This window comes from Acipenser ruthenus, chromosome 2 (assembly GCF_902713425.1).
Source record: "Acipenser ruthenus chromosome 2, fAciRut3.2 maternal haplotype, whole genome shotgun sequence".
Classification (NCBI taxonomy): domain Eukaryota; kingdom Metazoa; phylum Chordata; class Actinopteri; order Acipenseriformes; family Acipenseridae; genus Acipenser; species Acipenser ruthenus.
The window spans coordinates 13,626,096-13,650,291 of record NC_081190.1 but is presented as its reverse complement, the minus strand read 5'-3'; the positions used below and the strand labels follow the sequence as shown (position 1 = coordinate 13,650,291).

Below are 24,196 nucleotides of genomic sequence, written 5' to 3'. Positions count from 1 at the left end.
CTCTGTGTTTTTTTTTTTTTTTTTTTTTTTTAACCACAGCAGGGTACTGACAATTCTTCTAATCACGTTTGGAGCCCTGCCCTAACTAAGGCCAGGTTTGGCACAACACAGATGGATGCACAGCCACTGAAACAATGAACGGGAACAGGAGTTTGTTCTGAAATATCTTGCCTCTGACGAAATTGGTTTAGTCACGAACATCGGGATTCATTTGAACAAAGACATGCTGGAAGGTTAATTACAGATATCGACACAGTCTACAGCTAATAGAATGCTATACGTTTTTTTTACAGGGATCAACACTTGACAGAGGCTCTGATGATATGACAAAAAAACGCTAAACCAAATCACTATTGTTTGCTATTAAAATGTTATTTTTAGTTAAAAAAAAAAGAATATAAATTACATATATATATATATATATATATATATTACATATATACATACACACACCAGTATTTTAACTACACAATAGCTACTTGTGAAAATTGAGCAGACAGCTTAATTGATGGTCTTTTTTTGCACTGCTTACCTTCCAGTTTTTTTCAGCTCATCGCTCACATGATGTCCTCCACCTCCATGTCCCCCATCATGGGGTGTGTCCCCATTCATCTGCACGTTATCCCCTCCAGCGTACATGTTCTTTCTGTTCAGAGAGATGCACAGTGCATTCATTTATCTATTTTTTGTTAAATGAAAAGGTTGAGTTGAGCCAAAGCTCCGTTCATCATTTTTTTCTGACCAAGGTCCTCTCAATTACTTGGTAATCTGACACAGTAGTAGCCCTTATTTATAAAACAGGAAAGACGTGTCACAAACTAATTAACTAAACGGTGAACAGGATAAATGAAACCCATGCCTTAAACAGAAAAGACAAGCGGCATACATGTTTGATTAACAGTGAGGGATTGCCATTCTACTGTAATGTCAAGCTACCGTACATTACACACTCATTTTATGTGGCCCCATGCAGATCTTCAAAGCGTTTCTATATAAAAAAGGGACACACTGTAGTGTTAGCCATCCATCAGATGGAATCGAATGCAAAGTAATCCTATAAATCAGGATGCTTGTACTTCTTGGGTCTACCATGTCCATATCATCCACTGACCACACAACAAAAGGAAAGTTCAGAGACACAGCGGTACTTTCTGCGGTACAAAAGGTGCCCAATCTCCATATTATTTCAACAGAACAGTAATATCTGCATTACCCTAAAACATGGTCTGCATGTCTTACTCACGGGTCAGATTACATCCAAATGCTAACTTCTAGTAGTGTCATGAAAATATTTTGGATATAGCTTTTGTATGTTAGTGTCCTCATGATGATATAAGGGGTGTAATATGGTTCTGCCGTCACTAAATGCTCCACAGCAAATGCCTTAAGCAGCTCACAGAGTGAATGGTAGACAGATGTGACAGCCTGCTGTCACACAACCTGAGGCAGAGTGATAGGACACAAGGTTAATTTAATTAAATCAGTTTTCTGCTTTTAACATGCCATTAAATGAGGAATCAAGGTGATTCAATTTCCAAATGACCCCTGCATTACAGGTGAGGAACCTTTGATTTCTGGATGCTTAAAATGCAAGCTGTACTACACAGCAATGTTATAGCAGACATTTCATTCTAACTGTTGCTGTGCATGTAAAATGTTTGTCAGATAGATCACAGCTGTTAAAGCTGTTATACATTCTCTACTTTTTTAAATATACAGTACATGTAGGCATGAAGCCTGTATTTTCTTACATTTTCGTATATTGCAGTAGTTGACTTTCTCATTTTGTGATTAACCAGCAGCTTCACTAAAATTAAAAAAAGTTAACTAAATGTAGGCAGCTCAAAAGATATAGTCATAATTACAGGTTGTTCCAACATGTAGGTGTTTAAGAGAACGATTCAAGCACTTCTAGTTCTGACTAGCTTTCAAATTAGAGCTGTTTTTGTTGTTAAATTCTGAGCACAGCTGAGGAAGTCAATAGCTTGGGCTGCCATATACTGGCACTCTCCATTGTTGAAGAAAACAATCTGAGCTGTAACAAAAAACTCTACACAACATGTCCAGCACTTTGAAGTGTCCTCACTCTGTTTCATTAACGTGCACATTCTCCACATTGTCCTCTTCATCACACACACATCAGAACCTGCACAACATGCAAACATCGAGCAATGGCACTCTGATCATACACACACTTACCTTTTGTTTCTTTGCTCACAAGCCTCAATTTAACATTAGTCAATAATATATGAAACATCTGCATTTCATCTCAAAGCATCTGTAACCCTATTCCTTATTACTGTTGTTGTAAATTTCAAAATCCCGGCTGTGAACTAAATATGATGATACTGTCACTTTTCTAATTGTCTTTATTTTAGAGATGTGCCAGTTCAGCATTTTTCTCCTCATAAAAATCTGGATGTTATCCAATCAAATTTCTCAAAGAAAATGGCCTGAGGCGTGTTCAATCCGCATTGCTGTCCGGCAGAAAAGGGTGTGACTCGGAGGTCCTGATTCTTTATTCTGATTGCATTATTTTGGCCTCAATATCAGAAGATTTCCTACGCCACTCTTTGTGGATGCTTTTTTAAATATGTTTACCTCTTGTCTGATGATGGAAGAGATTTTGGAGGTTCTATCCTAATGGCAGGGTCCCATTCACCTGGTGGAAGAACAATCACCTCATCCAGAAACTCATCGATTCCAGCCAACAGGTCCTGCCTGTCCTTGGCTTTGTATGCAATGTCATGGAACACCTACACGCCATACAACAACACAAATGACTGAAGTGAAAACATGTCCTTGTTATATTGCTATGTGACTTCTTAAAATAGCATGGGCAGAGAATTAAGAAAGGGGTCTTATTCAGTTTATAGTACAAGTACAATTTTAAAGACAACATTGCCTATTTGTGCATTAAACAAATTAGTGAAAGAGCAGTGCAATGTAGTACAAAATCCATTCGAGGTAATACTTTATGCCTACTCATACAGTTGATGGGGTCTGGGTAAATGTTAACCCGTACTGTAAAACCATTAAATACTTGCCTTACAATACAGCCGTTTGGCAGACTGCCAAGCTGTATGCACACAATTGTGCCAAAAAAAAATACCAGTAGGATAAAGACTTAAGGAAGGTAGGGAAGACTCATGGATGAATATATGCAATTCTGCTGATCAAAGAACTGTATGCAGTGTCAGATTGAGCTGGGCAAACAGGATAATGGCTAGTCATTTAAAATGTTATTATTTTATTTGAAGCCTTCATTATAGCAGCAAAAACATTCAGGAACGGACATGCCCTATTCTCCAACTGCTGTCTTTCACCATCTCATAGGTAAAGGCAACCCTTTGCATTAAGCTGCAGTAAGAGAAGCACCCACTTCTAAAACACCAAGAAGTCATCATATATTCACATTGGAGGAGCGCTCTTTATGCAGCTTGATTTGTAAGCTGTAAAAGTTAACTTACTGTATCCTCCTTCACAGGGTTACATTCTCTGGGCAAAGTTTTTACAGGGAAGTTGCTAATTGTTTCAAAGTGTAATTTTAGGAAATCCTGTTTTTGTGACTGTTTGCTGTTTAAACTGCTGTGTTTGTTTCTGTACACTAAAGGGCGCAGCTGAAAAGTAGATGGATAGCTTGCTCAGTTAAAATCCAAATGGAAATTGTTTTACAACAGGAATGTACATACAGCAACAAGAATGGGAAAGACAGACAGAAAGAAACATACAAGACAGACAAGTTAATAGTAGGTGTACAAATAGCTACCAGCAAATTAAGTCTGTCTTTTTATTTATCAATGCAGAAGAGATTTTAGGAGCTTGTCATGTTCTTTTTTTATCCTGAGATACAAAATTTATAAATGTCAGTGGGTCTGGTCAAAACCTTGAATTGCCCTTCACAACTTTTGAACCACTGATTCGATAAATCTACAAGTTTTCTAATAAAAAGCAATAGATTTTGTTAAAAGCTGTGCTGAAATGACCCTTAGGTGTCCCGATTGGTCACAGAAAGATACAAAAAGCAAGTTGCTACAATTGTTTAGTTTTTCGACTGCAACTACTGAAAAACATTAGAAGGTTGTTCAAACATGTACTAACCTTTATTAATTAAGTTTATAAAGTGTATACATAACAAAGGCAGGTGTCTGCATAACAACTGCACACTTGTATGTACTGACTGACACGATGTTTGGCTAATTGTAAACTGTAGCTGACCCTTTTCTCTGCATATAGCTGATAATCTCTTAACAGCTACTGACTAGCTCTTAGTAAACACATGGCTGTAGCACAGTAACACTGACACTCTGACCATGGAAGATAAAGAGATTAAATACTGAGGCAGAGTACAAATGACTTAAAATAATCCTTTATACCTATATATCCTATTATGTGCGTTCTCTATTTTTCTCTACTGTTGTATCTGCTTAGAGAGGTATTTACTGTGCTTACTATTCAAGCAAAACGTCCATTTTTATTATTAGAAATGACCTCTAGGTGTGTGAAACAGTCACTGATGCCACCTCTGCTACTGGGTTATTGGTAAATATTGTAACAACCTGGCAGTCTGCGCTAACTAAATGGAATTGTTTTGCTGTTCGGACGCAGAGAGATTGTTAAGCAGCACGGAGCATGGAACACTCCAGAGTCTTTAAGATTCAAATAAGGAAGCTCGAGCTGGCAACAGTAAAAACGGCAGAAGGGTTTTGGTTCTTGTGCGAGAGAGAGAGAGAGGAGTCAAAGACAGTATTACATCCAGTAGAACTTAAAAAGAGGGACATCAGTAACCAGCGAGGTTTATTATTTTGGGAGGCATGGGTCACGGCTGACAGTGACTAAATAAATACAGTACCTGTAAATGATAAACCATGAATTCAAGAACTGCAGTCCCTGTCTCTGTCTGTCTTCATGTTCACTCAACGTTACAATATATAATGATCCAAACAGATAAAACATTAAATACTGTATTATTAAAATGTAGTTTTTATAAAGGTATCCCTTTATAAAAAGTAATGTCAATATTTAACTCATTTTTTATAACCTCTCGGATAAACAAAAATGTTGCCTTGAATTGATTTTGAGGGTTGCATTGATTTGAAAAAAAGAAAGAAAAGAAACTGGGGCTGTCGCTAAAAGCTTTTCCTGTCAGGTTCGTAAATACTGTAGGACTCAGTTATGTCGTACAGTCTACTCTAGGAACAAAAGTGTCTTAAGCCATGAAAGCTGTTACAGGATATAACAAAACTAATTCAATTACTGGTACCTGACATGATGGTGCCAATAGGAATCTGGTAAAAGGAAACTTATTTTGCTAATAAAACTGATCAGGGCAAAGGCAAAATAAATTACCATTGGCTTCTAATGTGGGACAGTGGGTTAATAGAGACCTGGGTTGGAGTTGACTTCAATTCCGCTATTAGTGTAAAGAAATATCACACAATTTGGAACTGCACCTACAGAGGTACCATTAAAAAGAGGAGCACATCATTGGATAAGCATGGTGACTGACTGCTCTCTCTTCCCTCTTTAAAGACACGTCAGTGCGAAGCGCTGCCAAACACTACAACTACTAGCTCTGGACTTACCTCGTCCGACATGAGAGTGGCAATGGCTCTCCCGATTTCATGGTAAGACTTGGCTTTGCCTTTGGGTCCCAGCAGGATAAAAAGGAATCTGATAGAAAATAAAGTGTTGCCACAATTAAAATGTGATGTCCTCACACAATAGATATGTGTACTATTTCCTTATCACAAGGGGCTGCTTAATATTGTACTGCCAAAAAGTTAATGTGTGCCTCTCTTTTATCATCAGCCAAAACTACTGAACATGTAGAATGCTTAACATTTGGTGTGCATTTTATTTTCAATATATTTGTATCTCATGTGGCTCGCAATGACTCAAGGTATGGGAGTACTTCTGTCATGGATCACAGTGTCATTTGGCACACAAAGACAACCACTGATAACCAACAAAAAGAAAAGGAAAAAGGATTCTATTGAATACAGTTTCTAAAAATGTCTGTGTGGATACAATGTGGGATTCTTTCATCTACAGAAGCAAGAGGGAGACAGAGAGAGGCTTTCTTACCGGGACAAATACAGTAGCTAAAACACAGCAGCTAGATGAAATCAGCTTAAAGTTTAAAAGCCCCTAATGTTTTAAAATACATCCTCCTACACTTTATTAGATCTTTAATATATGTCTTTCTTGAAACAAGTCTAAAGTAAGCCAGCATAGAGCAGCCTTTTCATTCGTGTTGGTCTGCTCCTGCACTGTCCTTTATTTGCTGGAGCCCATTCCAGTTAGAATTATACCTAACACATGTTGTGCCATCCTGTTTTACTGAAAGTGTGAAACACTGATAGGCACAATGTTTGTCCAGCAAAGACAGTACTATTTGAGAACCATTATTGACTGGACAGTTGCTCTGTATTGAGATACCTGGAGGTTTTTCAGAAAACCTATTATAAATGATAATGATAACTGATGCTAATTCAGTTAGTTACTTCACCTTTTCAACTAAATACTGTGTTTGCCTGTAAATGTAAAGTTACACCATTCAGATGTACAGTACATGTATGATATGAAAGTTTACAAACGAGAGGCGGCCATTCAGCCCATCTTGCTCGTTTGGTTGTTAGTAGCTTATTGATCCCAGAATCTCATCAAGCAGCTTCTTGAAGGATCCCAGGGTGTCAGCTTCAACAACATTACTGGGGAGTTGGTTCCAGATTCCCACGATTCTCTGTGCCTCCTATTTTCTGTTCTGAATGCCCCTTTATCTAATCTCCACTTGTGACCCCTGGTCCTTGTTTCTTTTTTCATGTCGAAAAAATCCCTTGGGTCGACATTGTCAATACCTTTTAGAATTTGGAATGCTTGAATCAGATCGCCGCATAGTCTTCTTTGTTCAAGACTGAATAGATTCAATTCTTTAAGCCTGTCTGCATATGACATGCCTTTTAAACCCGGAATAATTCTGGTCGCTCTTCTTTGCACTCTTTCTAGAGCAGCAATATCCTTTTTGTAGCAAGGTGACAATAACTGAACACAGTATTCTAGATGAGATCTTACTAATGCATTGTAAAGTTTTAACATTACTTCTCTTGATTTAAATTCAACACTTCTCACAGTATATCTGAGCATCCTGATGGACTTTTTTTATAGCTTGCCCACATTGTCTAGATTAAAACATTTCTGAGTCAACATAAACTCCTAGATCTTTTTCATTGATTCCTTCTTCAATTTCAGCATCTCCCATATGATATTTATAATGCACATTTTTATTGCCTGCATGAAGTAACTTACACTTATCTCTATTTAATGTCATTTGCCATGTGTCTACCCAGTTCTGAATGCTGTCTAGGTCATTTTGGATGACATTTGCTGCTGCATCAGTGTTTGCCACTCCTCCTATTTTTGTGTCGTCTGCAAATTTAACAATTGTGCTTATTATACCATGTCATGTGCTTTGCTATTATCCATTGTCGATGTTGCATCCTCAAAAAGCAGGTTAGTTAGACCTTTACTAAAACCATGCTGACTGTCTCCCAGGATACTGTTACCATAGAGGTAATTTTCCATTTTGGATCTTATTATAGTTTCCATAAGATTACATATAATATAAGTCAGGCTTATTGGTCTGTAGTTACCTGGTTCGGTTTTGATTCCCTTTTTGTGGATCGGTATTACGTTTGCAATTCTCCAGTCTGTTGGTACAACCCCTGTGTCAAGAGACTGTTGCATGATCTTGGTTAGCGGTTTGTAAATAACTTCTTTCATTTCTTTGAGTACTACTGGGAGGATCTCATCCGGCCCAGGGAATTTGTTTATTTTAAGAGCTCCTAGTCCCTTTAACACTTCTACCTCAGTTATGCTAAAGTTATTTAAAACAGGATAGAAACAGGTTGACATGTGGGGCATGTTGTCCGTATCCTCCTTTGTAAAAACTTGTGAAAAGTAATCATTTAATATATTTGCTATTTTTTTCTCTTCTTCTATGATTTTGCCATTTGTAGCTCTTAGATATTTAACCTCCTCTTTGAATGTTCTCTTGCTATTATAATATTAAAAAAAAACTTTTTGGAATTGGTTTTAGCCCCCTTAGCAATGTTCATTTCTATCTCTCTCTTGACCTTTCTAACTTCCTTTTTGACTTGCGCTTGCAGTTCCAAGTACTATTTCGGTGAACTTTGTTTTTGGTCCCTTTTAAACGCTCTGCACAGTGCCTTTTTTTGCTGAATTTTTTTTTTTTATTGATCTATTAAACAATTTTGACCATTTTGTTTTAGATTTAGATTTGTCTACTTTTGGGATGTAATTGTTTTGAGCCTCTAGTACTACATTTTTTTAAAAAGACAAACTTTTTCTGTGGATGTTTTCTCTATTTTACTCCAATCTACTTCTGTTAGTCTCTGTTTCATACCTTCATAGTTTGCCTTTCTAAAATTGTAAACCTTAGCTTTAGTCATTACTTTTTGGGTTTTAAAAATCACTTCACTTCATGCCTCCCCTCTAGTCGATGCCTTGACAAATTGCATTAGGAAGCAGTCATTTGTCATTTCCACCATTTCAATTTCGTCCGTCGTGCTTCCCACTGGGTTTTCCCATTTTATATGGGGGAAGTTGAAATCCCCCATTAGTATGGCTTCTCCTTTGCTACACGCATTTCTAATGTCATTGTATAACAGATTATTTTGCTCAGCGTCTGAATTTGGCGGTCTATAGCATGCTCCTATTATGCCCTTTTAATTTGTGTCCATTATTCTGACCCATATCCGTTGTTTTCTTCATCCAGATTTAACATATGGGCTTCAAGACTATTTCTTATGTATAGTGCTACCCCTCTGCCTCTTCTGTCCTGCCTGATACAAATGTGTATAGATGTATACCCCATCCACACTGCCTAACTAATGCGCCATCAACATTCACTGAAACCATTTGATTGCCATTTACTTCAAATCACAATAGCATTTTCAAAATGCATTATTGAAGTGATATGTATATTAAATTGAGATCTTATTGATCGATTCGAATTAGTGTAATTGCCCAATGAATCCCCCCATACTTCTGACCAAATGTAATCCCTTTCTTTTCCATAATCCTCCTACCTGGTCGGTACAGGAACTTCAGTCAGGGCTCCCAACATTACTGCTTGCTGAAGCCGCACAAAAGCAACGAAGGGGCTGTCCAGGAAATCCACCTCGCCTACCAGCACATTGGAGGCCTCAGCATCCCGGGGAAGCTTCTTCATGAACTTGTTTTTCAGCTGGGTAGGTAAAACAAACAGTCAGAAACTTCCAAATAAACAACCGAGATAGCTGTGTAATTGAAAACATAATCATGCGTACTTGAGGTCTGTTTATAGCAGGAAAACATCCGGTTAGAGCACTTGTTTAGGAAAGAAATGGCTGTTCAAATAAATAAAGAATGAGGGAACTGTCATTTTCAAACCTCAAGTTTCAACAGTTACATTAATAATTAAGCTCCTCATTCAAGAAAAAAAAATGAAAGTAGGTCTGAGAGTGGCAGATATTAGTTTTACAAAAAGGTCACTATGTTCAGCCACAGCAGATATCAATCTCACATTACAAAGATGTGTGCTGGTCATTTTTATGCATGTACTCTTCACAACAAAGCTTTTCATAACTAGGTTCTTATTGTCTGTTCCAATACACACTGAAGAATACCATTTAAACAAAGTTAGTGTGCAATTCATCCTACAGCTTTAACATACAAAACGCGTATTACTGGTTTGTGGCACTGTACAAACCTCTCAATTATTTCATCCTAAAACTGTAACTTTAACAAAACTGGATAACTAACCCTCTCTCTCTCGCTCTCTCTCATTGGGTTGCAATTAAACATGGTGACATATCTTAACAAAAATGTAACAAAAAAAACCTCTAAATCTTATTCTCGCAGCTAAGCCTGCATTTCTTTCTAACAACAAATCGTAAATCATTTATCAAAAGCAAAAGAGTTTGTTACTCAATCTCCCACTGCTGTATAACCTGTTTCCATGAGGCCTCAACAAAGTTGGTCTCCCTAGCAAAAGCATTTCCATGGCAACCTCTCAGCAGGGACACCGGAGCCAGGGGGCCAGGGGGGCAGTGGCCCCCTCACTTTTAAAAGTAGGGGGAGGGGGGTGATGCCTCCTCACTTCTTGACAAAAGAAACATGTGCCAGGCACTTGTATACTATCCCAATGACTAATGCTACTGCTGACCGCAGGTTTTCGTGCCTTCGACGAATGAAAACATATCTATGATCATCCATGAGAAAGGTAAAAGTGCAGTCTAAAAATAATATTTTCATTTATTCCTGAAAACCGAATAAAAACCAAAAACGTGTTGTACAGTTTATTGAATTACCTTAAGATGAAAAGGTCAAGCTTGCAGTTTAAATGCAAGAATCCTGATCAGAAATTTGGTCAGTATAGTCATTCATTACTAAGTATTCCATGCTGGGGGATCACACTGGAACCCTGTGGTAACTAAAGCAGCATGATACCCAAGATACTAACAGAGCAGCTCTGTTCAACTGAGGTATTCAGGCTTATATCAAATAGGCTTGACATAATATATAAATGGTTCCTGCTAGTGTAAATTAAACTCTGTCACTGACCGAATATGACTTCATTAACCACCGGGCCAAAAGCAGCTGGGTTTTAAGTATGTTTGCGGTAGGAGACATTTAAACTGATAATACTATCAGCTCTCGAAAGCACAAATGAGGACAGAAGGTGTTTTTTTTTTTTATGGGGCTGACTTGAAAAAGTAAGGCAAAATCATTTCATTAAGCCTGAACCAATGCATGAATTCAAGACATTTCTTTTTTAAGTTTCGAAATAGTTTAGAGGGTAACTTGTTCCATTATACTTTGCTCATTAGACTAAACTTTTAAGAATGAATCCTTAAAGCCTGTTTTTTTTCTATTATTATTATTATTTTTTTAATCAGTGATGCGATTTCTTTTAGTTGTTTTGAGTTTGTGTTGCTCTGTCAAATAATAAAACTTAAAATGTTCCACAGCTTGCAAATGGCTATGCAAATCAGTACATTTTGAATAGGTTCTAGACTGACCTAATTTCCAGAATCTTGTTAAATCTAGCTCATGTCTGAACAAGCAAAGGAACAGTAAAGACTAGACCTTATAAACTATAATATCCCAGGACCTGGTGGTAACATTGCATTTTAAACAAGAGAAATGTGCTACAAAAAACATAATAATATAGAAGGCATTTTCTCCAGTGTTACAAAGATTTTAATTATATTACATTTTATTGGAGTAAGCACAACAGTCACAAACTGTTAGCTTCCATGCTGTGGGGGCTATATTTAGTGATAGAAAACAAGGACTTTGAATCACAAGGTGACCAATATTAGGACATGGGGTACAGTGAAATAGGCTGCAATACAGCAACATTTACATAAAGCACATTTGTATTAACTTGAAACTATTATAAGAGACTCAAACCCATCAAATGAAGCTATAAAAGAATCTCCTTTACACTTAAACAAGATGGCATCATTCTCACTGTATTGTATTGTAAAATAATAGTTGGTAAGGTTAATAAATGATAATGCTGGCATGCCTAACCAAGGAATGCATATCACTTATTGCAGTAGTCTCCGATTGTTGCAATCAGCCCTCAGAATCTGAACAGCCTTTGTCCCTGCTTTACAAGGACATCAGGGTATAAAAATGTAATCTTTTCAACAGGTTCATGTTGTACAGTACAGTACATTTATCAAAAACGTGTAGAAATTGTACAAGGACACGTTTGGCACAGCCTTTCTATAAAACAAACTGTAAACCCATTAAACAAACTGTAAACAGATCTTAGTTTTCTGGACCAGGAATGCTTAGTCTGACAGCCAGCCTCGGTTTTAGGTGTTGTTTTAATGCTGGGTCAACATACATCAATTTTATGACCCTTATTTTTAAGTTCAAGATCATACACAGTTTTGTTTGAATTGTCAATAAAAAGAATTACAAGATGTTATGAGGTTACACACAGTACAGTACATGCAGTTACAAATAACGTAACAATTTACTCAACACACAACTATTAGAGATGTGTGTTTAAAGTAACCATAAAAGAAACAAAACAAAACAAAAAAAAAAAACAGTTGACAGTTTCTTAACGGGTCCTAATGGATTTGTCGTATTTTAAAATGGTGTCAATAATACCTGTTACTTTCCTACTTCGAATACCAGTATCAATCACACTGAACCATGTTTTATAAATAACAGGTTTCATGGTGTTCTAATGAAGAACACTTAATCTGATAAATGGTTCCAACTCCTCAAAGCACACATCCCTTTCAGATGTGTCTCCAGTTTGAATACCAGTGCTATCTTGTCATTGTTTTTCACAGAACACTTGTGTGTATGAACTGATAACACATATCAGTGCTTTACATCCTGTTTGGAAAAAACACTGCTGCTGCTAAACAATAACTGCAATTAACTAATTGTGAAAATGAATCTTCTATCATAGTTTTATAGCTCTGCTTCATTGAAGAAAAGCTAACACACAAAGTTTAAACCTAAATCTTATGCCACAGATTTTAGACGCATGCTAGCGTTTATTTAAATTGTTTGAGAATATACTTTAGACATACCAAAACTAATATATTGCAAAGTATATAAAATAATAAATGTGTTTAAAACCTGTTGCGTAAGATTTGTTTTCTCAAACATATTACAGTCTAGACTTCGGGAAGCGCAGTAGCTTTCAAATAAATAATGGTTTGCAACAAAAGTCCAACTCATTCCCACTGTGCATAGCAGTTAAAAAATTAGGTTTTAACGAGGTGTTGAAACATGAAAGGGGAATGGCTATCAGATATTCAAAATCAAACAAAGGAATGATTGATTACCTTTATCGGTTATCACTGTTTTAATCTAGCTCATAAGACAGTTTTACAACTTCAGTGTTGCAGTCGTCAGATATTTAATGAAAAAGTAAGCCCTTGGACTGTCTTGGGATTTTTAATGTAAACCCTTTCAAGTGTGGGAATGTGGCAGCGTGCCCACCCCTGTGTGTATTTTATGTTTATATGTTGCATGTGGTGTGTTAATGTTGGTGTATAGGTATTGGTGAATGGGATATAATGGGCTATGTGGAGCACGAGTGATTTAAAATGTATATTTGTATTTAGACACGAGGATGGCACAATCACGTCACATGCAGATTAAAATGTGTAGAGTATGGAAGCACGGGGAGCACAATCTTTATTATTCTGATTTTAATTCTCCTCTCTCTCTCTCCTGTTTCTTCTCCCTGAACACCCAACCCAGAGTGAGTGAAACACTGCCTCCTTTATGCAGCTGTACCAAGACTCGATTTCTAATCAATCATTCAATTGGAATCTCGATACAGCTGCACGAGAACTAATTGTGCTCCACGTGCTTCCATACTATACCCATTTTACTCTGCATGTGGAGTGATTGTGCCAACCAACAGGAAGTTGGTTATAGCGGAAAACACACAAAACACAATCACTACTGTATTTTAAAACAGTAAAAGTATGTTTTACAAAAATTCCTATGCCTAATCACTTACTACTTTTCTATTTCTAAGTTTTTGTTGTTGTTAAAATGATGCACATGAGTAGACAGAACAGTATGCAAGAATATCCTTATCAAAAAGCTGTGTTGATAGTCAATGGCCCTGTACAGTCCTACCCATTTAAATGAAAGAAAGCACAGGACTAAGAAACTTGAGGCTAGCGGTGATAAATTAATTAACCTACAACATGATCATTCCAGTGGTATGGGCCTGACCTCAGTTCAAATGTATTTAGAGTTTTTATCAGTCTGGAACATTTTCGGAATGTTTTAGTATTCTGTGAATTTGACATGGCATGCAGTACAAATAAGTGGGAGAGTCTGGTATCACAGATCCTTTTCATTAGCTACAGGAGTTGCATATTTGGCCTCAGCTGATAAAGAGCTATTTACCAAATAAACACAGCTAAGGAAGCTTATATGTGTACAGCTCAAATAAATATTGTAAACTTGAACACAAAGAGATATACAGCAACCATTTATTAATGTCACCCCTTTGTGCCAAGAGTGCTTTTTTTTTTTTCTCTTACTTTATAGATATGTGGATAGGTATATAAGTGAATGTCCATAGAGAAAGCCTCCATATGCTTAAACAAGCAAATTGAAACTCAAATAATGGGAGATGTGTTTAACAAATCATCAATAACATTTCTTATAACAACCGTTTAATGTATGAAAATGATTTGAGCAACATTTCTCTCAAGTCTGTTAACTACTTAACCAATTGGTATGTGGGTGGTCTAAATGTTATGTTGGCGAGCATTGCAACAGTATCAATTACATAAGCCTTGCCGTGAATAACTGCAGTTATTCATTGCTGGTTGTTTACAATATTGTCAATTTATCTCTACTTAATCTGAAAACAGAATTTGGCTTTCATGTTGTTGTTTTTTTTTTTACATTCTCAATTGTGAACAAACAGGAAAGCCCCATCACAGTCTAAGCATAGCTGCAGGCACATAAGCTTGGCCCTCCTTGTCGTAGGATTTGCTACAGATCAGTAATAGGTTTAGAGGTATTACATGTATGTAAAGGCTATTTTGAAACCCTTATGGGGGTGCTGTATCTTAAGTGTCCACTCTATAGTGCTGTAGTTTAAAGAGGAAATTGGGACTAGTGTCCTGGAAATAGTACCAGCTTGTGCTTTTGATTCTTAGTTCACGGAGGGACAGCTCCTTGTCACAGAGTGACAGAGGGAATGCTTGAAGGGATTTAGAATAACCTCATATAACCACAAATAATTGGTCACTTTTGTACAGACATGGAGAAGTAACAAAACACATCGCACAAAATAAATCCAGTTTAAAGAGCTATTCGTCTCGTGTTCAAAACAAGACACTGCGGTTTGTTTAACGTCCACCATCATCTATTAAATGACAGGTTCAAAGCACCAATAGCTTAAATTTTGATCCTGTCATGTTGGTCCGTGCAGTAAAAGGTTTACTCAGCAACTCACTTTATTTATCATTCATCCATACAAAACAGCTGGCGGTAGTGTGCGAATAGTAGCAACTGTATTTAAAGGATGAAACAAATCCTAAAGCTAAGCTAGAAGACAGACCAAAACATGCTGTCCTATAATTATTACTGATGACACATTTGGATTGGGATTTTTACATATTACTGGTCATCACAAGTTACAGGTGGCAGAGGTCACACTGGCTTCCCAATGTTTAGCTCTTATCTAATTTTCAATATGTGAAAGACATAATAGAAAACTGGTTATTGTTACATTTTCTAAGTACCGTATTCCTTCGAATTTAAGAAGCACTTTTTAAACCATTTTTTCTCTTCTAATAAATAGTCTGCATCTTAAATTTGAGTATAGTGATATGTGTATTAAAATTGCTAACAAAAGATGTGAATACCAAGTACACAAACAGCAACGCGACCAGCTGCCGAGAAAAGACGAACAAAGACGTCACTGCCCGATCTCAAATCATCCATGACATACAGGCAGCCATTTTCTAAGAAGCGTCATTAGCGTTTCATATTAAGCTCTGTTCTAACAAACAGTACGAACTTGGACAGATCGGAAATGCTGATCAGACCCCCATATTTTTTGGCATGCCAAGTAATACCACAGTTCACAAAAAGGGAGAAAAACAGGTGTGAGTGATTACGACTGCTAATGAGAAGCACAACATAACTGTAATGCTCTGTGTGACAGCAGACTGTTCTATCTTTGTATATGCAGCTTTATTTGATGTTTTATTTTTTCCTCATATTGAGGGTGGGATATATGGGCCACGTCTTAAATTCAAGGGCGTCTTAAATTTGAAGGAATACAGTGCTTCATAGAAAACATAACAAAATGGTGATTATATTAAATACTTCATGAGAAAAAGCAACTTGCCTAATCTGTGCATTTCAAACTGAAACACCTACAATGTATAAACAAGGTCAATTACTTATAAAGATACATGCAGCAAAACAAAATTAATCAGTAACCAAACTGGTACCTTGATTTCTGATTGCTATGCTTACTTTAACCTGCTTACAAGGCTCAATTATCTAAGCACAAAGTTCAAAACACAAGAGAAAGATAATTAAATCATAAAGCTCTCAATTGTCTATGAGCCAAAACTGATTATTAATTAATATCACATACATTTTCTTTTAGAGGAATCCCTGAGAAACATGGAAATCACTGTTGTGGACATAAAAGTGGTGCAGGTTCTAAGATATGGCCTAATCTATATACCCGCCCCTCCATGTGACACAGCCAGCTTTAGAACATACGTGAGGTCAAGAATGGGGGTATAACTTTGGTTTATCTTGACATAACCATACATATTTGGTGTAAGTCACATTCACTGATATGTGTGAGTCTTTCAGTAGAATTTAGCACCTAGTTGCCTCATGATAGCTCTACTTTGTTGTTTTCAAACAATTAATCAAATGAGTAAATAGATTATGATCTCCAACATAGAAGCTGTTTTATGGAAAACAATATGGAGGCCATGTTAGGTCACAGTTCAAAGTGCTGTTAGATTTTGCTCACAGAGAATCCATAACACTGAAAATATGAAGTTGCCAGCTTATATGTTTAGTACAGGAGTGATAAGTAAACACATTAGAATGGTGATTTTGTCAGTGTTAACATATTACCAAATGTTTACTCATGATTATCATGGTAACAATGCTCTTGTCAGCATGACACTATATCAGGAATTATTTGTTGGGTCATTATCTATAAGTATGCCAAATATGCTTCTAGGAAAAATTGCACAAATCCCCTTATATATTGAACTTAGACACTTCACTCCACTCTGTAGGTATTCCTATCTACAAAGGGGACACAGGGACAAATCCAAAATGTGTCAGAAACATGATCTTTGAGTCTTTCTACCTCCTAAACCATGTTTGAAAACAACAAAAATAGAGTTATCGTAAGACAACTCGGTGCTAAATTCAGAATGAAGACCTTTTAACCTGTGGTGAGTACATAGATCAATGACTTAGATTGTGACTTACACCATAGAAATGGTCTATCCATGTGAAGAAAAATGACACTAAATATGTATGGTTATGTCAAGAGAAACCAGTTATAGCCCCATATGTGACCTCACATCCTCTAAAGCTGGTTATTTCACATGGAGGGGCGGGTACATAAATTAGGCAATATCTCAGAACCTGCACCACTTTAGTCTAAACAGAGATGTTCATGTTTCTCAGGGATTCCTCTAACAGAAAATATAAGTTGAATAAATCAATACTAGACTGAAATGGCTTCCAGACTATAAGATAATATTTTAAAAAGTAATACTAAGATAAAAACAAGACAGGAGTCCAGACATTGTCTGTAATTTCAATTACCTTGTTGATAAAGGAAATGGACAAATAAGCCAGACTCACAATGTTAATGTCATGTATTTTAGATATACATATAAAAAGTGATCTTTAAAATCCAGTTCATAATCCTTCATAACCTGCCTAAAACTATCGATGAAAAAAAAAGTGTTACCTAGTCTGGGAGGTAGTGTACAGCCTTCCATTTAAGACTTATAAGGCAGCATTCCTGTGAAAAGGAAACACTACTTTCACGCTACTTTTCAGCTTCAGTGATCTGAAGCAGAAAGCAATACAGAGGCTGCATAAGGCTTTATACCCCTCAAAACATGCTGTTCCATTGATTTAACGTACCTGGTCTTTTTCTGGTTTATCGGAAATGTCATTCATGCTACTGGATGTCAGGTTTCGATGAGTAGTTGTTGGGCTACCTATAAAAATCAATGCCGTGTACAAGTTAGGCCTAATTAGTCATCATACATTCATCTTTTATGTAGTGAAAGCTTAAAGACAGCAACTAAGCTTATACTAGATGCAGAGTGTAGAATACAGAGACAGACAGAGGGTGTATTTAGAGGGTTCTTGTTTGGTTCTTACATATGAAGTTATGATAAGTTAGCAAAATTTAAAGACCTTACTTGCCACAGCTGGTGAGAATGAATCTCTAAAATCTCTCATTCAAATCGTTTATACACTTTAAATGTGAACTGCTCTTCAATCACATTTCTGCCGACCTTGTACCATAAGATGGACAGGATGGGAAAAACTATTCACGTTTAAACTGTACATTTTATCAAATTATTATACCTTTTTACTTTTGAGTTTCCAAATATAAAAAAACCTCAAAAGTTAGTTAGAGGCAGGTAAGTGGACATTTTTTCCAAAGCCTCATACTGTAGGTCTAATTAAGCATAGAACCCATAAACAAGACCATGAAGAACAGAATAGTAGAGAGCTGCACACCCAATATACCATCTGTCTAAAAACATCCTTTCTACACTAGCATTTTTACATACAAGTCATACTGTTTTTGTTTACAATATGGGATAATGACTCAAATGTCAGTTTGATGCAGCCACTGAAAAATAACCTGCCTGTAGGAACGATTAAATTTTTTTCTTTATTTTAGTTTTGAAAAAAATAAATCTATATGTAAAATGTGGGGTTGATATAATAAATTGGTTCACTTCAATGTTAACAGGGTCAGCTTTATATGGAGATAAAAATACAGGAAAATTGAATGTTTTCTCCAGTTTAGCTATGTGAATTTGTCACATTAGATAGAGGCAAAGTCAGCTTATTATGCCTCTATGGCATCTACTGTACACTGGCCATGCAAAATTAAAGGCCTGCACCTTTAAAATTATAGAATGTATTTGAATCTTTATAGTAATAGTTTTGGGCATAGAGACAAACACAAAATCTGTCTTGCACATTGCTGCCCAGTTATTAGCCTTCTTCAATGCAAGATCTGAAGGTATTTTAACTATCTATACTAAATCCTCAATCCAATCTAATTATTTTAGATAGCGTTATATTATCTTGTTATCCAGTGCTACGATGCCATTTCTAATGTCCTTTCAACTTACTAAGCCATCCCATGCTCGGGCTCTTCCAGGCTTGAAGGTCCTCGTCCGAGGTGCGGATTGTTAAGCAAGGCATAGGGTTTTCAAGCTGACTACGTGCTTTAGCGCCACAAGCAGAATGGAGATCGGGCAAGAGCAGCAAGACAGTAAAATGAAAAGGGAAAAGAGAAAGAGTGTGACAGAGCCAAAAGAGAAAGAGTGTGACAGAGCCAAACGCCAAAGGAAAAGCAGCAGAGGTTACAGAAAGCAGATCAAAATCTCACTTCATGTTAAAATGTAGATCAATTACATTTCAGGTTTATGGTGCAGGAGTAAATACCTCTTTGACTTGCTGTTATAGGCAGGGGAGGCGGGGACTACAAATAACATTTCCATAGAAGTCCGGTGTGTGAGAAGTGTTATTAAAAGGCTTGTAATGTACCATGCTATTTTAGCTTCAAATAAGAGTCTAGTTCTGTTCTATTTTCCTCCATAGAAAAAACTTGGTTTAGAAACAAAGATTGGAGTCACGTGCATATTTATTGGTGGGCTGCCGTAGCATGAAATAATATGATGAAATCTGATGAAATGTTTTAAACCTGTAGTTTGATTATTTCCAGGGGGAAACTGGGATACAGTGCAGGCACCCCTATGTTTATACTTCAGTGCATTTATTCACAGCTTGATACAGGTAACTCCTTTCCACAAGTTCCTGTGGGTATCAGGACTACTGCATTAGCGATATCTGCATTTTGACTGGGCCAGTAAAGTCTATATCCTCAGTACCACTTACTTGAATTTGCACTGGCATTTGTTACAATACATTATTCAACATACCACGAATGTAGGTCATGGTGATCAACTCTTTCACAGTACAGACACTAGCGTGTGGTTTGCATCGTTTAGCAGGGTGTATAATACGTACGTTGCAGACACATCTTCATTAACTGTAAGGCAACAGTAATAAAGTACTAGCAGACCTCACTGTGTTATGATTTGTGCTACTTAATTATAAGTCTGATCTCATCTGGGCCAAAAGTTTAAGCCTTTCTTCCACAATGACCCATTTTCCTGATTTAACTGAACTCTCTATGTTGGAAGTGCTAACTGTGGGTTTGTACATAACACCAGAAGAGTAAAAAATAACATTGTTTATTTCAGGGATGTTTCAATAGCTTTGCACTTACAGCAACATATCTGATTACAGCACAGGACTGTGGTGGAATGTATCAGGTTCAAATCCTCACTAAGGATTATATAAAATAAGGGAAGTCTAAGGCAGTTAGGTATTCTATTTGTGTCCCACGGTTATGCAAAACAAGTACCTCAGCATGCGCACACTTGAAGGACTTGATGCTGGATTACGAACTTTGCCAACAACGTCATTTTAACATTGTTTCAAAACCATTTAATGAAATTAAAAAATCATGAAACTAAAATAGCAGCTTTTTTAAAACACTGGACTCCTGGCAAGGTGGCAAGTTAATTTGATGGAATTATTCATAAATACTTTAACAGCAGAGTTTTCATATTTAAATAGCCTACTTTGAAGTGAAGTTGAACTATATTCCCATGTTTTAATGGCAGCTAAGATTAGCCAGCATGTAAGAGATGTATGTCCTCATCAGCACCATCCACCCATATAACCCACAGAATCAGACCTCAGTGAAAAGTATAAGAAAGTGGGGAAAACTTTATATTAACTGGTCAACAATTACCAAGTAATGACCACCTGTAAAAAGATAAAATCAATATGGTTTTGATGCCAAAATCAATGTACAACCCGTGTACGACTATTACAGAATTGGTGTGCAAGATGCAATAAGGAATGTACATGTTTGTGAGTTAATTTTGTGAGTTAATTTTGGATAAAGGAAAACAATCTGGTGTGCAATTGCTTTAAGCCTTACGTTTAAAAGGGGAACTCCATTAAGACAGGATGATGCCCGTGCTCTCTGAGTGGAGTTGCTGCAGCTCAGTGCAGCCACAGAACAAAAGGAAGAGATCTTTCTTGTTTATGCATTTTCCTCTGAGAGCTCCCCTCAGCATGCCGTGTCGTGAATGCTGTATTCATGACTGATAAAATGGATAAGAACTCTATTGCACACCCTTTCCTGTTGGGACTATGTGCAGTAAGGTGTGTACACAAAACCAGATTACCAGATTATGATCCCGAATAAAATAAATGCTCCCTAAAATAAACTTCATGTTGAGGATATGGCTGTTGGGACTTTTGATTTCAAACCCACATGAAGGCGCTTTAAAGCATGGCAGCGGTAACTATAAAGGGGTTCATAAGCTTAGTCTGTACTGCTGTCATATTTCTTCTATGTGGCTAGGGTTTGACAGCAGCATAATATACACTGCTATACTGTAAGCATTTGTAATTGAGCACTTGTATTACTATAGACAGAAGGGTTATAGAGTTAGGGGGAAAAAGCTGGGATTGTCTAATGTGCTCTTATATTTTTGTGCAAAACTATCTGGGAGCAAAGCTTGCTGAACATGATACATGTAGTACTTTACCACTTTCATTAACTAACAAAAATGTTGCCAAAAGTCTGAAGGACCTCAAGGCACATTTGGAGATCCCGCCTTGAGAAAAAGAAAAAAAAGTGATCATACGTCGATTGGAAAAAAAAAGAAAGACTGCACCAAACTGGCACCTGCATTACCATTATCCGGGTTGGTAAACAGCCTACTTGCACTGGAGACAGTCTTGCCAATGTCAGCCAGTGAGCGCAGGTTGGATTTCTTGGTCTGGTGGCGATGCTTCCGCAGCAAGGTGTACATCACTTTGTCCTTGAGCTCTGCTTTCAGCTGCCCGTTCTCAATCTGGCTGTCAGTGATCATCTCTGCAAAAAAAACAGTTCATAGGAACAATTGTTGTTGCTGTTATGCATACTGAATGACAATAATAAATGTCTTGATGCTGTTTATTGTAAGGGTTTCATGTATTAGAGGTGTGCAGTAAATGCAAATTTGGAATTTAAATCCTTTTAAATGTAGCATTTTTAAGTGTTTATACACCAAATTTACACATTCATCTTCACTAGACAGTGTTTTTCAACTGCATGACAACTGCTTAGTTTCAATATATTACAATATACAATAGGTAAATCCCAGTTATGTATGTGTATTTTACAATTCCTTAGTAATTGCAATTACTACACTGGATTGTTTATCACGAGGAGAGACTGTGCCGTTTCTGTGCACCATAACCCAATAGATTTTCATTCAGGGACTTTAAATACAACTTTCAATATATACTGAAATAAAAGTCATGCTTTTTACAGTAGACTTATAGTCCTGAAAATCACTGCAAAAGAAACGTTTAAATACTGGCAATTGCACAAGAGCAAATGGTCAAATACACAGTTAAAAATACCTAGGCTGATCTCTGTTTCAGACTCTGGTATTCAGTCCAGTCTGAAATGCCTGTTAGATACTTAGCATCAAGTAATTGTGACAAGAGACTATAATATAGCAGTGCTATTCACATATGTTCCAGAATTATGGCTGCAACTCAGGTATATCCTACACAGGGATACTAACACCACAAATAGTCTTTTACAGTCGGTTTAAGTTAGCAAAATGCCCTCAAAGCACTCAAGTTCACAGCTTGATGAACACTTATGTGAAATACTTCTGATCTACAAAGTATCATAGAGAGAGACAGAGAGAGCAAACAGGGAAGGACAGAAATATACATACGTTTCCTAATAATGATTACCTTTACCCATAACCTTGAATTATTTCTGAAATAAAATTACAGGGTAATGCAGTTATTTGGACAACAGTGCGAAAAATGAAATGAAGTAATACAGCAAAATGGTGAGCAGTGTGTATATATATATAGATATATATATATATATATATATATATATATATATATATACAGACACACACACACACACACACACGTCCTTTTCAGGTTTAAATGCTATTCAATAGTTTGTATTCATAACTTCCACATATTAAATACTGCATTCTGTTAAGGCTATGCAATATCCATTTAGAAATGATTCATGGATTACAATAGAATAAACGTGTGATCTTGTAACAATGGAGGCTTTAGTTAAAGTGTATAATTAAGCACAACAGAAATACATAATGGCATATCCATTTAAAGATGTTCTGTGACTGTTCACTGAGATGTGGCTTAAACAAAAGTGAGTCGTCTACTATTTTTGAAGATAAAAGATCTGATGCAGCAGTACAGCAGCACATCCCTGAGGTGATCTCTGCATTTCATCAACATTAATGGACAATCGTGTATTTTATGACTGGTGTGCGGATGATGTTTTCTTTAAAAGTTAGGTGCCCATATTCAAGGAAACTATGTCACATTATAAAGCTAATATGAAGTTTGGACCCTTTGCGGTCCTATGTCAGACCAGGTCCGACATTACAATTTTCCCTTTGCGGTCCGATGTCGGACCGCAAAGGGAAATGGCCGAGTGAGACCGATAGAAGCCAAAAAAAAAGGGGGCAAATCTGAGCAATACACATAGCCCCGGCACCACAGAGATAACATGGGCATAAACAAGCAAGATAGCTGCTTCAGCATCCAGCGCTCAAAGAATATCACAGACATTTGCAGAGCTTTTTGAGATGTTATAGTAATAAAATAGACTTGGATTGCATTAATGAGGAGTTTGGTGATAAAACGAGTGATCAGGAGATGATATATTAGTATGCATGACTATGAAGAGGTATGTGAAAAATACAGCAAACAAGGGGTGGGGCAGGGCCGGGCTGGAAATTCAGTATTGAGTGTCCTGTTGATATGTAGTGCCTTTTAAACCTGTTTTACTGTGAAAAAAAATACTTTTAAACAGCGCGTGTGAAAATAAATTGGACCTGACGCTCCTGAGAAGCGCTGAATAAATGGACCGCTAAGGGTTAATAAGGGTCCATTCATAACCACAGAGCATTCATAACCAATAACGCAGTGCATATGAATGCATTTGTGTGCTGCAATGCAGTATCTACAATGTCATAATCTGTCTTATTAAAAATATTTTTCATACATTTGTTTGTATTCCAGGGTTTATATACAGTATACATTTTCTTTACTTATCAATAATTTTATCAGAAATGATATGCCCCAGAATTCACACGGCTGACACTTCATTGACATACTGCTGAAGAAATGTTTGTAGATTTTAATGCTGGTTGGTCCGAGATATAGTGTGGCACACCGCAGGCTCATAAAGCAGTAAGCCATGGCTAAACATTAAAAACGGAATCTTTATGAT

The 24,196-nt window shown here is 36.8% G+C and overlaps 1 protein-coding gene across 9 annotated transcripts in view; it reads right to left on the bottom strand.

The window, feature by feature from the left end:
• The window catches only part of LOC117973232 (electrogenic sodium bicarbonate cotransporter 1), a 91,337-nt gene that overhangs the window by 34,048 nt on the left and 33,093 nt on the right, over positions 1–24,196 (bottom strand). For 4 of the 9 annotated variants that reach the window (XM_058989869.1, XM_058989871.1, XM_058989876.1 and 1 more), the window contains exons 6-12: positions 21,611–21,790; positions 18,960–19,055; positions 17,725–17,801; positions 9,111–9,268; positions 5,586–5,673; positions 2,602–2,756; positions 533–646 (exon numbers count right to left, since the gene is read on the bottom strand). In XM_058989869.1, coding sequence (XP_058845852.1) covers positions 533–646; positions 2,602–2,756; positions 5,586–5,673; positions 9,111–9,268; positions 17,725–17,801; positions 18,960–19,055; positions 21,611–21,790 — 868 coding nt within the window. Of the gene's footprint in view, positions 1–532; positions 647–2,601; positions 2,757–5,585; positions 5,674–9,110; positions 9,269–17,724; positions 17,802–18,959; positions 19,056–21,601; positions 21,791–24,196 lie in introns of all 9 variants that reach the window. The other 5 variants (XM_058989880.1, XM_058989885.1, XM_058989883.1 and 2 more) reach the window with 3 other exon arrangements.